The sequence below is a fragment of the Pomacea canaliculata genome, linkage group LG8 (genome assembly GCF_003073045.1).
Source record: "Pomacea canaliculata isolate SZHN2017 linkage group LG8, ASM307304v1, whole genome shotgun sequence".
Lineage (NCBI taxonomy): Eukaryota > Metazoa > Mollusca > Gastropoda > Architaenioglossa > Ampullariidae > Pomacea > Pomacea canaliculata.
Genome location: NC_037597.1, coordinates 13,460,642 through 13,478,397, shown reverse-complemented (window position 1 = coordinate 13,478,397; position 17,756 = coordinate 13,460,642). Strand labels below are relative to the sequence as shown.

Below are 17,756 nucleotides of genomic sequence, written 5' to 3'. Positions count from 1 at the left end.
AATTTCCATCTGCGCGCTGCTCTTCCGGAAGTCAGGTCGTCTTCTGGTTCGCCGAGACTAACAGTGGGAGAACTTTGCAAGAGGCCAGAGTGAGTCTCGGCAGACAGACAGCATGACCCTCCGTGGTTGACCCTTTCGTATAGGGGGAAGTCACTCTCATCAGTCGTACAGCAGGAAAGATCATTCACAAGTCGTAGAGCGTAAATATGGCAACCCTCGAACCCTGACAAGGAACAAGAAAAAGAGTTGACATGGAAAAACCGGCGAAAACACTGTTTCCTATCGCCAGTAATGGACCAAATGCTGCGAGTGGCAGCAATGTTTTATTTCCTGTAGCTTCAATATCTGCCAGTGACCAACAAAACGGTTTGTAGTTTACAAGGAATCTTTATTAGCGCGTCAAGTCTTCTAGTTATTAAAATGCCATCCATTGTCGACATTTATTGGGTTTTTTAAAATTACATTTGAAAGAATTGTAGGGCTTTTTACTCAGTGCTGTCTTCACTGAAAAAGAAGTATAGCAACAAGAATCAAAATTTTCTTTGTATAGTACGTATAGAGGTATGTCACAATTAGCACTGTGTAGAAGATTTTTTCCCCTTTGGAGAGACTGCTAATGTCTTAGAATGGAGAAAATGAACATTCAAAATAAAATACTGTGGAGTAACACTCTAGCTTTATAAGATTTCACTAAGAAAAAAAAAAGTTGTTTACATTATTTCCTATTGATGTGAATGCGTAAGCAGAATATCTGTGAATCAAGATTTTGGTTGGATTGTATGTTAATTGTAAGAAAAAGTTTTTAAGTTGGATTTAGGCAATTAAAGCATATTTTATTTTTATCACTGTTTGTAACCATCTGCTTAATTTGCTGTTTATAAATTGTCTAAACAGTGACTACTGACTTAGACTGGCTTGAGAACAAAAGCTATATTTCTGCTCTTGCTCAACTACCAGAATCAGGACATGAATCCGACACTCAAAATCTTCAGGTATCACAACACCATCACAGTGTTAAAAGGTATTTTTTATTGAGACTATAAAAATAATGTTGTCATAGCAAGAATCATCATCATTATTGTTGTTTTTATTATTACAAATGGAGCAACAGATCACCAATTCAAGACTTTTCCAGGTCTGTGACTGGACATGTCCCTCAACTCATCCACTGTATATGCACCTGATTTATTAGGTAAAAATTAAATGGTAGTAGAAAGAGGGGCTGAGGCTCCACTTTCCACGTCATGCCCTGGACATAGTATTCTGTGTCCAGTTCACTGTTCCTTTGTATTCTACGGGACCCTTTAATTCTTATATATGTTTAAATAAACTTTCTAAGCCCTGGGGTAAGCACTTAAAAAGTAACATTTTGAGGGTAGACTCACTTGAGGCACATAGCCCAGCATTACACCTGCCAGGTGGATCTTCACAGAGTGAGCACCATTTCTGCCAATTTGGTCTCCAGATGTTATGATGGCTGTTTCTGCATGGTGTTGTGGTTAACTAAAGTGCACTGTATGGCCCAACACCTCTGTTTTAAGCATTCCAGATTCTTTTTTAGAGTTACCTGGCCTTAGCTCATGATCTGTACATCCTTCCTTGTAAGCGCAGGGGGAGATTGTTTGCTGGTATCCTTCCAGGGCCGGAGCGCATAATACAGCTCTTTATGTTGACCTGTCTTTGGACACATGGAGTATTTTGTACAGTAGGTAGCTACTTCGATAAATTGAACCCATGTACTTGATAAAAATTTTGGCATATGTGATTCACGGATCAGCATGCATTGCTATATAACACTAATGATCTTTTTAAGATGTTAATGACCAGATTTTCTTTATATTTATTCAGAAATTTGTTCTTTTATGTTCAAGGAAATCTGGTGGAGACTTTCCTGAACCTGAAGAAAAAGATTTTAATAATAAAGCTGATAACAGAAAAGTAAAAGATGATGCTTCACCATCATATGCAGATGTTGAGAAGAAAAAGAAGAAAAGTTCTCACAAGGAAAAAAAACACAAGAAACACAAACACAAAAAGTCAAAAAGTGCCATTCTTGAGGAAGATTTAAGGTATTACCCATCCTGCCATTATTTAGTACTTTCTTTGGTCTTTTATATTCTGCATTTTCTTCTTTTTGTATCAGTTTATGTAAAGTTAAATCTTTCAATTTATACCATACAAATACATAGTGTAGTGATTACCTTGAAATAGAAAAAAGATAATGTAGTCTCCTATCTCTTTGGGTTTTGGTGGGGTGTGTCTTTCCTTCTGAAATCACAGTGATATAGCCTTAGTTGCTGGCAAGGCATAAAACACAACCAACCAACATTCTTACAAAAGCCCATGTACCCATTCCTGAAAGCTGGTAGATGTTGGATTTTCTTTTTGTATGATCAAAATTTATTCCCTTAGAAAATAGCCTGCACATTTTATATTAATCACGTTTATAGCAGTTGACTATCTCAATGTTCTATTTGATAAATGAACTCAGCAATTCAGGTGACACATTTATGGGACTGAACTGTCATAACCACTGACTCTGTTTGATAATGATGTTCAGTCAAATATCAGATATGATGGAAACATTCTTTGATTGTGTACATACATAGAAATCATACATCATTAAAAGTGTGCTATCCTAAAATAACTTGTACATATTCTCTTTTCTGTCTCTCTTGCTCTTTTATTCATGCATGGAAAAACTGTAAATTATTCTGTGTTGGAGATCTCTGATACATTTTTCAAAAGACATTGACAATGTTGCTTATATGTGCCATGTCCTTTTCCAGACAGGAAACAAAAACAGAAGAATTTTGGAAAAACCACAGAGGGAAAACATTTCTGGAGGAGATACCAGGTCTGGAACCAGAAAGTGCATTTCGAGTGGACAGAACTAAGGATCGGGCGCTGTGGGACTACGATTCAATTTATAAGGACAAAATTGCACGATACACTCGATTAACTAGTTCTTGCCTTGGAAACCCAACCATAACTATCAGCAATAAAAAAAGTAACACTGGTGAAAATGAAATGCTAAATAGGTACTATTCAAAAGAAAACAGAAGAATCACCAGAGTTAAAGGGCAGGCTGTGAGACCAAGTACAACAAAAGATTTCAAAGGTTTAGAATATATTTCAGTCCAAGAGAAAGATGTTTCAAGGCAGCTCGTCACAGAACCAAACAGATTAGCTGATTCATTAAATATTCTTGACACAGCTACTAGTCTATATGTGAAAGGGCAAGGAAAGTCTTCCGAGCAAAGCACTAGTGAAAGTATAATTTTCATGGATGAGACTTTTGAAAAGATTTCTTTTTATAATAGGCGTCTCAGTGAGGATCCTAAAAATGTTAAACTCTGGACGGAGTTTGTAAACTTCCAGGATCTTGTCTTCCAAAATGCGAAATTTTCATCCCAGCAGATTCCTAGCCGCAGCCTCCGTGATGTGTTCCAACCCCCAAGAATCTGCATAGAAAAAAAACTGGCTATTTTAGATAAAGCCCTGGCTGCCAATCCTTCATCATTGCAGCTGAAAATCGCTAAGCTGGAGCTGGAGCAGGACATTGTTGATTCAGAAACATTGATGAAGGAGTGGGACGAGCTGTTATTTAGCCACAGTGGAGATGTCCATCTGTGGCGTCACTACCTGATATTTCAGCAGTCCCGTTTGTCAGCTTTCTCTGTTGGTCGTACTGTCAAACTTTACCACCGTTGTTTCAAGACTTTAAGACCAATTATGGAAGGCAGTGTCAAAGTAGTGAAGATGATGGAAAACTTAGAAGATGAAATGATTGGTAAGTTTGAAGCTAACTTTTCAGAGGCTGTTAAGTAGTTTAACATATTTTTGTGAGGCCTTATGTTTAAGTTAGAAATTGTTTTTGATGTTATGTGTTTATGTACACCTCATGTTACATGACAGTTTTACTGGGTAAACAGAAGAGAAAATGCTTGATATACTGAGTAGCACCCACATATTTTTATTATTTACAATGTCCATCTGTCATGAATATGCCATTGAGCAATGCCTCATTAATAAATGCTCAAAACTCTAACATGAGCTGTGACACTATTAAAAAAATTTTTGTTTGAAACAAAATGATGACAGTGCTTGCTAGCAACTTGTCATATTTGACCAGGCAGTGGAAGGAGGCCACTAGACTGAAATTAAATGTAGGCAGGAGGCAATTGATTGTGTGCATGCAAAAAAGACAGGTTTCTGCAAATATTTTACCACATTGTCATTTTAACTCAGCCTATAATATTGATAGCATCATTACACTTTATGGTTCTTATGACAGAACAAATACTCAGCAAATCAGTGAGGTATTTGTGCACGTTACCTATATAAAGTCTGTAAATGTGATATAAACCAAATTTGAAAACACCCTAATGTAATAACTCTTAAGAAAATCTTTAAAAAAGTGGAAGAACTGCATAGGGGAACAATTTTTAGTTTTACTGTTATCTTGCTTCGAAAGGAAGCATGCAGGGAGCCTGTCATTTAAGTCTAGGAGAGATGATGTGGTGGGGAAATGTGCCTTCTTCTGACACTGCAGAACAAAGAGCAGAAGGGGACAGAAGCCGACTGCTTCTCGTGAAAGGGGGCAATAATAGTTGTGACGCCAGAGGTGACTCACTTGTTCCCCCTCCTTCCCATCCCCAGTCTCTCACATTGGTGCCTCTCGTGAGTGTTGTCCAAGTTTACTTTGCACAGTCCAGATCTGTGTTGATTTAGAACTACCAGCAACATTTCAGAATACATTAAAAAAGAACAGCACACACCAACCAACCAGTCTATGACTTTCCTGTACACATAAAGAATATTTCTGCCATATTTTGTGAGGATCAGGCAAATGTATTTTTACATAAATTTCCAACGAGAACCATACAGACACAGTCACACACTCGTTGCCACTTTCTCATAAGATTAATACTTTTTTTCTAGGCAAAAGTCACAGTTGATGGGTATTTTGAATAATTGTGGGTATTGATAGTAGAAGTAGAGTTAGTCTGGTTCCTGTCAGTTCAAATAGGGCAACTTCATGCTCCTGCTGACTCCAAGTTTTGAAGCATATATTGATTTCTAGCTTTTAACCATATCTCACTGGTGCAAGATATCAAGTTGTTATCCACTGTGTTAGTCTTATAAATCATGAACTTGTCAGTAAGAACCTGAAACATACCTGATTACTCTTTTGGTTCCTTTTACAGAACTCTTTGTTCAGTACTGCACATTCCTTCACCACTGTGGCTTCACAGAAAAAGCAGTCGCATCATACCAAGCTCTAATAGAGTTTAATTTGTTCCGACCAGCAAGTCTTAACCTGCAACCCACCACTGACTGCATTAGCATATTTGAGAGTTTCTGGGATTCTGGAGTGCCCAGGTTTGGAGAGCCAGGAGCATTGGGATGGGCTGCTTGGGTCGAAGATTCAAAGCTTACTGATGCTGCTCCTGCGAAAGTTATTCAGGGTAAGTAGTTGAAATGAAAGTGACATGGAGGAACATATCACTCTGTAATACCTCCACAAAAAGGAAAGAAAATATTAATTTTATTACTGTTTCTTTATGCATTACCTGTTCAAAGTGTTCAGTTTGGTGTTAGTGTCTAATCAAATTGGAGAAGAACAGTGGAAAGGGAGATGAAAGGAAAGGGCTGGACATGGGGTCACCTGGAGCAGGTTTCAGCCAATCGACATCAGTGGCGGACTCTGGTTGAGGCCTTATGTGCAACCTGATGCACGAAAAGGAATAGATAGATAGTCTAATCAAATCCATAATGTTTATCGGCATTTGTCTTAACCACTTGGCAGTTACGTGCTTGTTTGGATGCTCACCTTCTAACAGCTTGTGAACTCACAATGGTTCTTGAGAGACATTCAAGCAACCCTATGAGCAGCAAATTACACAAAATACAAAGACTTCTACCTATTAGATCCATTCTATGACTGGAACTGTGGTGTGGATTGGAGCATTTGTTGCCTGGATTAGTTTTTTAAAATGGATTGTGCTTCTTGGGAGCAACTTCTGGCTACATCTCTTTCATCCCATATGATATTCTATGGAACTTCTGTAATGATCTCTTAATCAACTTTATTTATATTTTGCTGTGCATTGTGTATGCGTGTTCATGTAGGTGCATTTGATTACTGCCTTAAAAGATGTGCTCACATGCTGTACAGTGCTTTGAGTCCTACTGATACTGGAGAAAGGTGCTATGTAAATGTGTTTGTTATAATGGTTTTAATATTTTCCAGTCAAGACTGATCAGGAGCAAGAAAATATACTGGCTCAAAATGATTCTGTCTATGAAACATGGATAAAGTTGGAACAGCTGAGAGAAAGTGCACATTGGTTGCCATGGAGACCTGATGTTTCTCGTGGAGAAACTGAAGAGGATTGTGAAGATCTGGATCGTCTGGTGCTATATGATGATGTAGCACCAACTCTCTTCCGTGTACAAAAGTCATCATCTTGTTTTACAATTGTTGCTGCATTCCTGCAGCTTTTGGGTCTTGGTGTCACAATTGATGGATGTCACTGTAAAGATTTTGATCAAGTGAAGTTAAATGCACTCCATCAGGTAAGCCATGGGACTGTTCAGGATGCCTAGAGTAGTGATGGGAGGATTTTTTCTTGACAGGGTGGAAACATCATAGTGTTGCCATGTTCCATAAATTCAATATTTTTACTTGACTCAATTGTGGCAATCTTATAGATAGATTTCAGTAAGGTACATAATGCTCTGCAAGCATGCTGTGTAAGAAGAGAAACTCTTCAATATTCTCTAGTCTAACAATGAAAATGATACTTCTTGACACCCAGTTCATGTTAGACATGAGAACATGGCCAGTGCAAGGCTAAATCAGCAGTACATAAAAGTGTGCATGCTACACAGCTAAAATTCATTGTCAGTATGCATGGCAAAACATGTTATTTTAAATCTGAAGTATAGTATGTGTTTAGTTTTTTTTGGGGGGTCTCTATATTTTTGTGGGGGGGTTGAGTATAAGTTTTGCATCAAGACTAAAGAGACAGATAATGCAATGTCATATCAAGCTTTGTGTGTGTTTGTGCAGATCCCAGCAGCATCTGGTCTGGACATAGGAGTGACAGCAGATCCAGTGTGGAAACCGTGGCCAGAAATTGAAACTTTTATTGAAGAAGTTCTGAGGCAAGCAGCGGCTTACTTTTCTGGTTATCAGCGGAGTGTTTTTGCACTTTACCGGCTTCAACTTCAGAGAGAGAAATATGGAGTTCAGGACATGTCAGCATTATCACCAGAAGCAGTCAAGGCCATAAGAAAATATGGAAAAAATCTCCTGAAAGAACTGCAGAACCGTAACGACTTGATTCTGTGGAATGAATACATTAGGAGTGAGTGGGCTTTGAACAAGACTGAAGATGCACTAGCTATGTTGCATACTGCACTTTGTATGTTCTCAGATGCTTTTGCTTTGGATGACCATAATGCTATGGCTGGGATGTGCTCGCTGTACCGCACCTATGCAGAAATTCAGCTAAATTTTTTGCCTCTTGATCTTGTGAAATCCAGGATTAAGAGAGCATCATCATTGCAGATGTCCAGACAGAAGGCTATGTTTGCCTTATTTTGCTTGGCTGACAGGGTCAAGTTTTCTCCTCAGAAACAAGATCTGCTGCAGCCGCCACAGATTTTACGAACAAGGAAGAAGTTTCAGACTATGGCAGCAGCTCTTATGGACAGCAACGATATAGTTTGCAGTGCAGCATCAAAGAAATATCTCATACAGTTAACCTGTTGTTCCGCTTTGTTTGAACTTTGTTGTGCTGGTATAGATAACACCTTGCAAATATTTGACTCTATTATCAAGCGATCTGATACTGTTCACAACAATACAAATTCTTCCCAGACTAATCAAGCAATGACTGAATTACAAGAGTCACTTTATGTAGAGTTGCTCTTGTTGTTAAAGAACTACATGAATGTAGAGTTTGTGTCACTGACCACCATACGTTCACATCTGCAGACAGCACTGTCTTGTTTTCCAAACAACACACAGCTGCTCCGGGAGCTCATTGAATTGGAGACAAGAAGTCACATAGCTGGGAGAATACGTCGTTACTTTGATGCTGCAGCTAGAGATACCGCTACTCCATATCCTGTGCTCTTTGAAGTTCTGGCAGAGATGAGTAGGCATGTCAAGGTTTCAGGCTCTGCATGCAGAGAAGGTAAGCATTATTTGGTGCATGTCAAAGTATGAATAGCATGTAAAAGTGTGGAAACCACTTGGATGTCTTTAAATGAAGAATGGTTTCAGTCTTCTTGTCCCTTATCATTCCCAGTGGAACATAGGGCCACAACAATACTACACCATCGGACCCGGTTCTGAGCATCCCTTTACATTTGGGAGTATGTCATGCCAGCTGCCTCCACCTTGCTGTGGACTGATCTCCTCCATGCCTGTGTGGGTCTCCCAACCCTGCGCCTACCCTGTGGGTGCCAGCCCCAAGCTTGTTTTGTTAAATTGCTGGCCGGCTTTCGCAAGGTGTGACCAATCCAGCCCCAGAACAAGAGCTCAAGATGGTTTCAGTAATACTGCCTTTAATTTAAAAGAAAATTTATGGTGTGAATCACACTGATATAGTTTACAGGTGGATGTCACACTTCATCATTGTATGAATAGGGTTTACAGTTGTGGAATATGGCTTAGATTGGAATGTAAACCAAATGTTGATTTTTCAGGGTCAGGTCAACTAGAAGTCTCAGACACTGGCACTTTGCACCGAGTAAGAGCAGTTTGCGAGCGAGGACTTCAGCATCGGGCAGCTCGTCACTGTCCTCTGTTGTGGAGGATGTACCTCAAGTTTGAAGTAAGTGGGAAAACTAAACAAGCGCAGCTAATTTAACTATCTTCCATGGAATCAAAATTCAGAGAATACATTTTCCACATTCTGTATTTAAATTCTCCAGCTTCGATTTTTCAAACCAAAAATTACAATGAACATATTGATCACAAAGCCTTGAAAGTCACATTACAAATTAAAGTCTATTTCAGTATTGTGCCTCATTTCTTATAAAACTATCACACAGATAACAGTTTTGAAATAAATTAAGTGTTTTAGAAACAGACAAAAGGGATTGATAGGTCTGATGTATTCCATATGTTTTAGGTTTTAATGCATTTAACTTTTCATTAGTCACTCATGAGAAAACTTTTGTCATGTAGGTTACCTTTGGAAGTCATGAAAAAGCAAAAGGTATCTTCTACAGGGCACTTCAGACTTGTCCTTGGGCAAAGGTAAATATTTTTCCTTCATTCACTCATTTCATAACTTCTACTCTCTCATGTATTTCAGTTACCTGTATACTTATACCAACTTTTCTTTGTCTTGCAAATACACACACATATTTTGGGTGGGAAGTCGCATAAAAAATGATGCATGGTTTTATTATATTTTTCTTTGCACCTTTTCCTCACTCAGTCTTCTGAACTTCTGTTCAGGTCTTGTACCTTGATGGTGCTGTTATCTTTGGGCCAAATCAAGTGCAGGAGCTGATTGACCTCATAACAGAAAAGGAAATCAGGCTACAGATTCCACTGGAGGAAGTGTCACTTCTCCTAAACTCTGAACCACAAAACCTCATAGCGATGTAAAGCCAGTCATGCGTTTGATGACCTTCTCTTGTTCCTGAGAAGCCACCCTATGATAATGGCTTAATTCCATTGAAAAGCTACCATTTCCTGAGGTAATTATGCGCAATGCTGTTGAGTAACCCAACAATTCCGACAGTGGTGTAACAGCCTCTACAGTCCGGTTATTTTGACGACCATGCACAGCATTAATTTGACTTCGACGTTGTGCCAGATCTCCAAGAACTTGATGCAGGTAATCTTCTCCACTAGTGATCTGCCAAAAGAAAATGACAAGGTCATGTCACTAAAAGTTTTTGGGCCTTAGTGCAATCGATCACTTAAAAAACTGTGTCATATTTACCTCCATCTTCATCATGGGCTCTAACAAGACAGGGTGAGCCTCTTTCACTGCTTGTCCAACACACTGTGCTGCGCATGCAGAGACCATGGCTAACGATGTCCCGGGCCGTGTACTGAACTCATGCAGTGCTACATCGATGTGAATCATTGGAAATCTCAGGATAGGGCCTGCAAATTGCAAAGTACAAAATATCAGCACCGATTGCATTTTCTTGTGTCTGCGAGAACAAAATGCTTTCACACAGTCCACAACTGATCTGCAGCTGGCACAGAAAACAGTTTCTCGGGCAGAAATACTGGGGACTTAAAGCACTAGTAATTCACATTTAAGTCAGGACACGGTCTACTACTAAAGGTGTGTTATGCTGAAGGCATGTTTATACTTTTTCTTGTGTGTGCTTGCATGGCAGCTAGTGTTAGATGCTAATGTTATGCAGAGGCTGAAGCTGCAATTGATTATGCTTTAAATAGGCCTGTACAACAGTTTCTTCAACCACTTCATGGTGTGACAGCACATACACGGGCAGCTTATGTAATCTAGCACAAGCTGATTTTCCCCTGTTTTATGCTGCAGATTTCTGATTCCATTTCAAAGCTAGGATCTATTCTCACTTTCTATAATTCAAAAGAACTGCTCTTGCCTACTTGCAAGACCATCAGCTGACTCTGGCATTGCGGACTATCACTCTAATGGCCAGAACAAATGCTCCCATGTTTTGTAGGTCCTTCACATTGACATGTGGCTTCCACGCCATGTTTTAATAAACTAGTATTAGATACTTCAGAGTTTCATGCAATGAGCAATCACAGGATATGGGCTGTTGCCTGGCTGTCCATAGAGAGCTTGATTAGTGATGTTCATGACCCTTCTAAATCAAATGGAAATCTCTAACATTTCCGTTGATGCATACGAAATGCATAACCATACTACTAATACAGTTTAACTCTACTGATGAAACAACCTATGTCAATTATAGGAAGATTCAGACCTGCACACCTTAAAGCACATCATTAATACCTACTACCTACAACCTACTACAACAATTAAAGAGGACTAGCACTTGGAATAATCCAGAACTCAAAACTAAGCTGTATGACTGGTTATTGGATAGCTCACCTTGACCCCCTCCATGATTCAAACTGGTTGTGAGAATAGTATTCAAAGAATAGTGACCTGGTACTCACCATTGGATAGAGCTGAAGTAATGCCGCTTTCAATTGCCTTCAAATGCCGAGGCCTTAGGTGTTCAATGGGATTTTCACGGGAGGATGACACTTCCACATGCCGGAACAGTGTAGTTTCGTGATTGGGCTGAATGGAAAGCCTCATGTGCACGTAATTGTGGTTATCTCCCACTGTCTTGTCCAGCACCTAACCAGGTACAATAAAGCCAGAGTTAGCAACTGTACACTGAATGCTACTGGAAATGTCACTGTTAAATGTCTAAAGTTCCGCTACAAATTCTATGACTTACATTTTTCTTTAAAATTGCCCTTTTTGCTAGTGTCTTCACAAGTCTGAACCTAGTTTAGACAATCTGAGGTTTGTTCTCAATTAATGAGCTTACCCACCCAGAGGTGACATCAGAACTGGGATCCATGTTTTTCTTGGTTTATACCACAAAAGACTCTTTGATTAAGGCATAGTTTCTGTACATAATGACAATCTTACATTAGTCACATCAGCAAAATCAGTGATGGTTTCACGATAGGCAATCTGCAAAGGGCCAAGATCTGCATCGATGCCATATTCCTGCTGAATGCGGGAATGTATTATATCAAGATGCAGCTCTCCCATACCAGAAAGAATGGTTTGTCCAGTTTCAGCATTCACCTCAACCTGACAGTATGGAAACAAAAAACAAAAAACAAAAAACAAACACACTAGTAGGACATGCTCATTTTATGCTATATTGTATTTTGATGTAATAAAACACCAATAGTGTTGGTGACAGTATTATTATATATCAGGACACAACTTCAACCAAATGTAGTTCAGCAGATTTCAGATTGTTGTGACTTGGCAATCTCTATGTGATGTAAAGAGGAGTTTATACCTGTATACATGACTCTGCTAAACATGGCTTTTTTGGAGGCTGAAATTTACAGGTTAGTTTTATATCACCTATCTCTACTGATATCTGAAAAAAATGCAAACCGTTCAGATTGGTCTTTCACATTTGATCAAGGAATGTCATTTGTTCAATAAATACAAATTTTAACTTTCTGCATCTGCTTGCTTTTCTCATTTTTTTCCTTGTTTCTAATTTTTGTTGAAGGTTTCACACCTCGTCCCCTGACTGAATTATGCAATGGTATCCTTTCTGGGGGAATTCTCACTCTGCTGGTCGATTAAGTAACTTTACCTAATCAGTGGCTCATGAACCAGAGTTGGCATGCTTGGGTAAAAACTGGGTAAATTAACAAGCTAGTTCCATACCCAAGTTACGGCAATTTTACTCATGGATAAATTTCCAATGTCCATGAATCTCCTAGAATGTGCTGATGTAGTATTGGGAGCGAGTGAGAAAAAAAGACAATCACATCTAAAAAAAAAAAATAGGTGTTGCTGGCACAACTGGTACTGAGAATGGATTTAGTCCCATTTTGGCACATTAGAATATTTTTTAATCAGTCTTTTTTTTTGAGGGGGAGAGGAGGGTTTATTCTCTCTATATATATATCTCTCTAAACACTGTTTTTACTGTTAAAAAAATTTGTTAAAGTTTGTTTAAAATTGGAATATATTGTAATAATAAGAATACTTATGTGAAGTATAGAGCAGACTCAATACACTTTACGCAAATAGCATCTATATATCTATAAATAGCACTTACATATCCTATGTGCACCATTTGTACATGCATTAGTTTTAGTAAAGAATACCTGCAATGTAAGTTTAAAGCAAAAACAAATGAAGCAGAAAAATTCATCTGTAGTAAGGAAACTAAATTTTGTGGAGTTTTATACAATGTAGCTAAAAAATATAGTTGTCTTTCATTGGTGCATGATGAAAATCTGTCAGGATTTCTAACTTAGTACAGACCCTACTACTACCCTGTCCTATACAACACCCAAACCTTGCAAACAGCTGAGCAATTTTAAATTATTCAAACAGCATACCTTGAGACTAGGGTCCTCTTTCTGTAGACACTCAAGTGCATGGTCTAAAGCCTTCTGATGTGACATAGACGGTGGCTCAATGGAACAGAAAAAAACAGGAGATGGTACTTCCACTCCAGCTAACACAGGCATATCAAGCTCAAGGTGGTTCTGTTCATCTTTATCATTCATTTCCTCCCAATGAGGTTTTATGGGATTTTTTTTCTGGTGGTCTTTCTCCCAAGCTTTGGCAGCTGTCTTGGCTGTTGTCTGATTCAGTGTCAGCGTATCACCTGTAAATGTCTGAAAAGACCAAAAAGCATGACACTAATATGTATCATTCCTCTTTGCTTCAAACTGGATGGTACCACTTTCAGGCAAACTTTCAACAAACAGGTGGCAATGTTACCTTCTACAAAGATAACTGGTTACGTTTCCTTTTTCACACTCATGAAATATCTAAATATAGAACCTTTTTGAGCCCTGCTACTGCCACAATGTTGCCAGCCACAGCTTGTGAAATATCATGTAGCTCATCAGCATAAACTTGTAATACACGACTGGTCTTCTCAGTTGTTTTGCGGTTGATGTTGTAAATAGTGGAGCCACTCTGTAGAGCCCCTGCATAAATCCTCAGGAATGTCAATGCACCACGATGCTGATCATGAGTCACTTTAAAAGCCAGCGCGCAAAGGTCAGTGCCATAATAGTCGGCAAAGCCATAGCTGATGTCTTTAGGGCTTGGGAGATAGGAGACCACTGCATCCATCAGTGGCTGAACCCCTTTGTTTTTCAGAGAACTCCCACACAGCACAGGAACCAGTTTCTGTGAAAGGGTAACTCGGCGAACAGCAGCTTGAATGTCTTCCATAGAAATCTCTTCAAGAGGAACTTCGCTGAGCACCAAGTCTGCTATATGCTCATCATGGTCTGCCAGTTGACCCACCAAAGTAGCTCTTGCAGACAAAGCATCTCTGTACAAGTCTCCATTTTTGGGAGTAAGCTTTTCAAATATACACTTGCTGCCATCTTGACTAAGCCCTGAATCCCATTGTACAGACTGCAATGAAATGAGGTCTATGATGCCGGAGAAATCTTTACCCTTGCCAATTGGAAGCTGAAGCAGCAGAGGGCAAACATGAAGCTTGTCTCTCAAGGATGTCAGGCACATCTCTACGCTTGCACCCGTCTTATCCATTTTGTTCAAAAAGACAATGCGTGGAACACTGTACTTGTCAGCCTGTCTCCATACAGTCAGTGTCTGGGCTTCTACCCCTGCACAACAAAATAATTGCTCATAGTCATTTCCATTAATGTTAATAAAGTGTTATTATTATGTGCCCAAAAGCTAAAGTAAATCATCTTTTACATAAATCACTTTTACAATGATTATTAATTGGAAGAATACGAATACATGGTGTACAAGCCTAATATCCAACTAACATGCTTATACTAATAATGGACACAATTCATCTCATAAACACAACTGTGTGAACTCTAGTAAAAAAAACTTATGACTGGAGCATTCAAAAATTCTACCCTTGAGTTAAAAACCATCACCTTGCATATTTTGAAAACTTACCTGCTGAGGCATCCAGCACTGCGACTGATCCATCAAGCACTCGCAGACATCTTTCCACCTCCATAGTGAAATCAACATGACCTGAAACAGAAAGGATGCCAATTGTCAATACTTGCAGTATTTGAGTAAACATATTTCATAACCTAATAAGGACAATAAAGTAGGTTATAATTTCAGCATCAAAGAAATCAAGTCTCACTGTTGTCATAGCAAAGAAATAGCGGTGTATGACAAATTGCATGATATTATTTCATCTGTTTCACCCCAGTTGATATGTGACACAATCACCCCAAGAAGTCTTCAGAACAATCTCCCTGGCTCTAACCTTAATTATTATTATTTAGTGTAAATCATCTCTCAAATGTCAAATGGCTCTATCTCATACAGCAGTATCTCAATTTATTTGTGTCATGCAAGATCTGGCATACAAAATAATAAACATGCTTATGCTCATAAAGACTGTGCTCTTAGCGTTTAGGACAAGAACAAGAACATACAAAGGATGGAAGAATAAACAACAGAACTGCTGATGACTAATAAAAGACAAATAAGCAATTAAGGAGGATGCTTGTGGGCACTGGGCTTGGCTTTGAGAATGATTGCCGTTACATCGGCCTTATAGATTGGTTGAAACTTATTCAGAGAGCATCCAAGAAGAAAATCACAAGAGATGCTCATGAATATTGAAAGAACTCAAATTAATAAAAAAAGAAATAAACTCAACAGGTTTTCACATGAATAATTTACACTCTCTTAACGAGTCTAGTCATGATTTCAAAACGCAGCACTGTGGAAAACTGCTCTAGACCTGGGAAATTTCTATATTTTGCTGGAAGCACATCTGACACTGTCAGAGTTGCATAATGGAAAATTCAGCTTCATTTTAGAAATGACAAGGAGCCTCTCATTTGACAAATGTAGTGTGTGTAACAGATGATCACACAGCAAATAAAAATATAGTGGTGGTGATATGCCAGGATGACCAGTTCATACTGCGCCAAAATATTTAAAGTAATGAAAAGGAGCCAAAACTATCCCCTATGCCTGCCAAATCACTCTTATTCAGGCCAAGATTAAAACCAACAGACATCAGTTCTATTTTATATATTTTACACACATCTTAACCAAGCTTAACTACATAACATTACCTTTATAACTTTTTAACATACTGTAAAAATGCTGAAAGAATACAACTGCTATTACCACTAAATGTTTCTGAACATTGATCTCTAAAGAACTATTTCTCACCAGGAGTATCAATGAGGTTGATCTTGTGATGATTCCAATGAAATGTGATGGCTGCCGAGTTAATGGTGATACCTCGATCCCTTTCTTGTGCCATGTAGTCCATAACAGTGTTTCCTCTATCAACATCACCTGTTATAAAGTAAGATCATTACTAATAAATAACAAACTATCAAAAACAATCATTAGTTTGTATTTATTATATCATAAATATCAATGTTTCTAATTGTACAGGAAAAGAATCTAAATTATTAGAAGACAGGTCTGGAAACCAAGCCAATCTGGAGTAGGGGCTCTGCAAACATCAGTCTGGGTAAGGGGTCTCATCATGAAAGGCATCATCTTATAAACCAGAAATAGAAAAGTTGATATTTCATCATTACTTGTCTTTAAATACTAAAATAATAATGATGCACTTTTATATGCCTAAAAACAAGGCATTTTCTAAACATCAAATGCCAAGATCATGATAACAATCATATCTACATCAATGTGTACTTTTCCTTCGTCCGTGATACCCCTATCAGCCATAAAATAGTTTTATGTGGGTCTGAAACTTTCACTATATCGAAACACTATCGTAATCACCATGGTGACTAAACTATACTCTGATATTATTTAGCAACTTGCCTGTTGGAGAAATACAAAGCTAGCTACATCCTAATATTCACTGGATTAATCTTTACCCCTCTCATTATTTTAACCCTTGTTGACAATTCAGAGACAATGCTATTCCACCATAGGCATGTTACTGTTAACATACATATTGCACACATATCACAGAAATACAGCAAAGTGCAAAATCCTCTCACAAACCTAAGTGTTTAGAGAATCCAGAATAATAAAGCATGCGCTCCGTCGTTGTTGTCTTCCCTGCATCAATATGTGCCATAATACCTATATTGCGAATTGTTGTCATATCTTCATGCTCTGAACTCCGCTTAACATAGTACCGTATATTGAGAGGTAATTTTAGCTCTGTTTTCCCATAATGGAATTTGTTTCTTGTTAATAGCTCCAAGCAATATTTCTTAAGCAAAATATGACGAAGACATGAATGCAACAAAAGCGGCATGGTAGTGATCATATCACAAACTGTTCAACATGTCAAAATAGTCAGAGCGCGCCGCCATTAATGACCTTGACTACCGGAAGTTTTTGTCGTAATTAATATTGTGTGTTTGATGTATAATAAGAAAACAAAGCTTCAAAGAGGACGGTCATATAATCCAACGATAGTATAACGAAATTTTATAATAATATACATATGACCGAACAAGAATGATGAGAAGGGAGAAAGTTTGTTGAGATGGGAGATAATAGATACTCTCAGATGTGGAGGCAGAGAAGTTTGTCTCCTTTTCACGCCAACTGTTGTCGTCGTCTGGGAGACGATATTATGCATGATATTTAACCTAATTATGATGAATTCGCTTAAGTAAAAAATATCATTTTTGATTTTAAAAAAAGGAACAATTCAGCGCTTACAGGCACAGAGTTGGTATTTCGCGAAGAGTAGAAATAATAAGGGTTCCTATATATTAATACATTTTTTTGGTCCTTAGTCGTACACAATACTCTACGTCCTTTCAATTTTAAAATAATTGTCTTAATTTAAGCCCAAACATGCACGCTGGTTTGCACTGCAACAACGAGACAGCCTGTTGGCGTGGAGAATGGGAGACAGCAGCCTGCACGAGCGCAGTATCACAAGCCGTCTCTTCCTGCGGAAAGATTTACGTTCTGTGGCCGACGCCCTACGTCACACTACGTCTCGCTGTCCCGTAGCCGCTGTGTATCGATCACCAAGCGGGCTCGGTTTCTCATCTAATAATGAGCATTTTATGGCGT

General features: G+C 38.5%; 2 protein-coding genes across 2 annotated transcripts; one reads left to right on the top strand and one right to left on the bottom strand.

Annotated features, from left to right (window-relative positions):
• Positions 1–116: 116 nt before the first annotated feature.
• On the top strand, positions 117–9,668 carry LOC112570117 (protein NRDE2 homolog). The gene is made up of 10 exons (XM_025248356.1): positions 117–366; positions 895–1,021; positions 1,872–2,069; positions 2,790–3,793; positions 5,211–5,471; positions 6,257–6,582; positions 7,079–8,210; positions 8,725–8,852; positions 9,209–9,280; positions 9,485–9,668. The coding sequence occupies exons 1-10, from the start codon at positions 252–254 to the stop codon at positions 9,635–9,637; spliced, it is 3,516 nt and encodes a 1,171-aa protein (XP_025104141.1). The 5' UTR covers positions 117–251; the 3' UTR covers positions 9,638–9,668.
• LOC112570118 (ribosome-releasing factor 2, mitochondrial-like) lies at positions 9,595–17,071 on the bottom strand. Its single transcript, XM_025248357.1, has 9 exons — positions 16,722–17,071; positions 15,909–16,037; positions 14,661–14,741; positions 13,551–14,353; positions 13,100–13,381; positions 11,649–11,816; positions 11,162–11,348; positions 9,978–10,144; positions 9,595–9,890 (listed from the first exon to the last, which is right to left on the bottom strand). Exons 1-9 carry the CDS (start codon positions 16,990–16,992, stop codon positions 9,624–9,626), a joined length of 2,355 nt encoding a protein of 784 aa, XP_025104142.1. The 5' UTR covers positions 16,993–17,071; the 3' UTR covers positions 9,595–9,623.
• Positions 17,072–17,756: the final 685 nt, after the last annotated feature.

Coding starts and splice junctions, on each gene's coding strand:
- LOC112570117 (XM_025248356.1), top strand. CDS start 252: ATGGAAAAACCGGCGAAAACACTGTTTCCTATCGCCAGTAATGGACCA. Junction 1,022..1,871: donor CACCATCACAGTGTTAAAAG/GTATTTTTTATT, acceptor TTTATGTTCAAG/GAAATCTGGTGGAGACTTTC. Junction 5,472..6,256: donor TCCTGCGAAAGTTATTCAGG/GTAAGTAGTTGA, acceptor AATATTTTCCAG/TCAAGACTGATCAGGAGCAA.
- LOC112570118 (XM_025248357.1), bottom strand. CDS start 16,992: ATGATCACTACCATGCCGCTTTTGTTGCATTCATGTCTTCGTCATATT. Junction 16,038..16,721: donor TGGATTCTCTAAACACTTAG/GTTTGTGAGAGG, acceptor ACTTTATAACAG/GTGATGTTGATAGAGGAAAC. Junction 14,354..14,660: donor AGTGCTGGATGCCTCAGCAG/GTAAGTTTTCAA, acceptor TTTGTTGTGCAG/GGGTAGAAGCCCAGACACTG.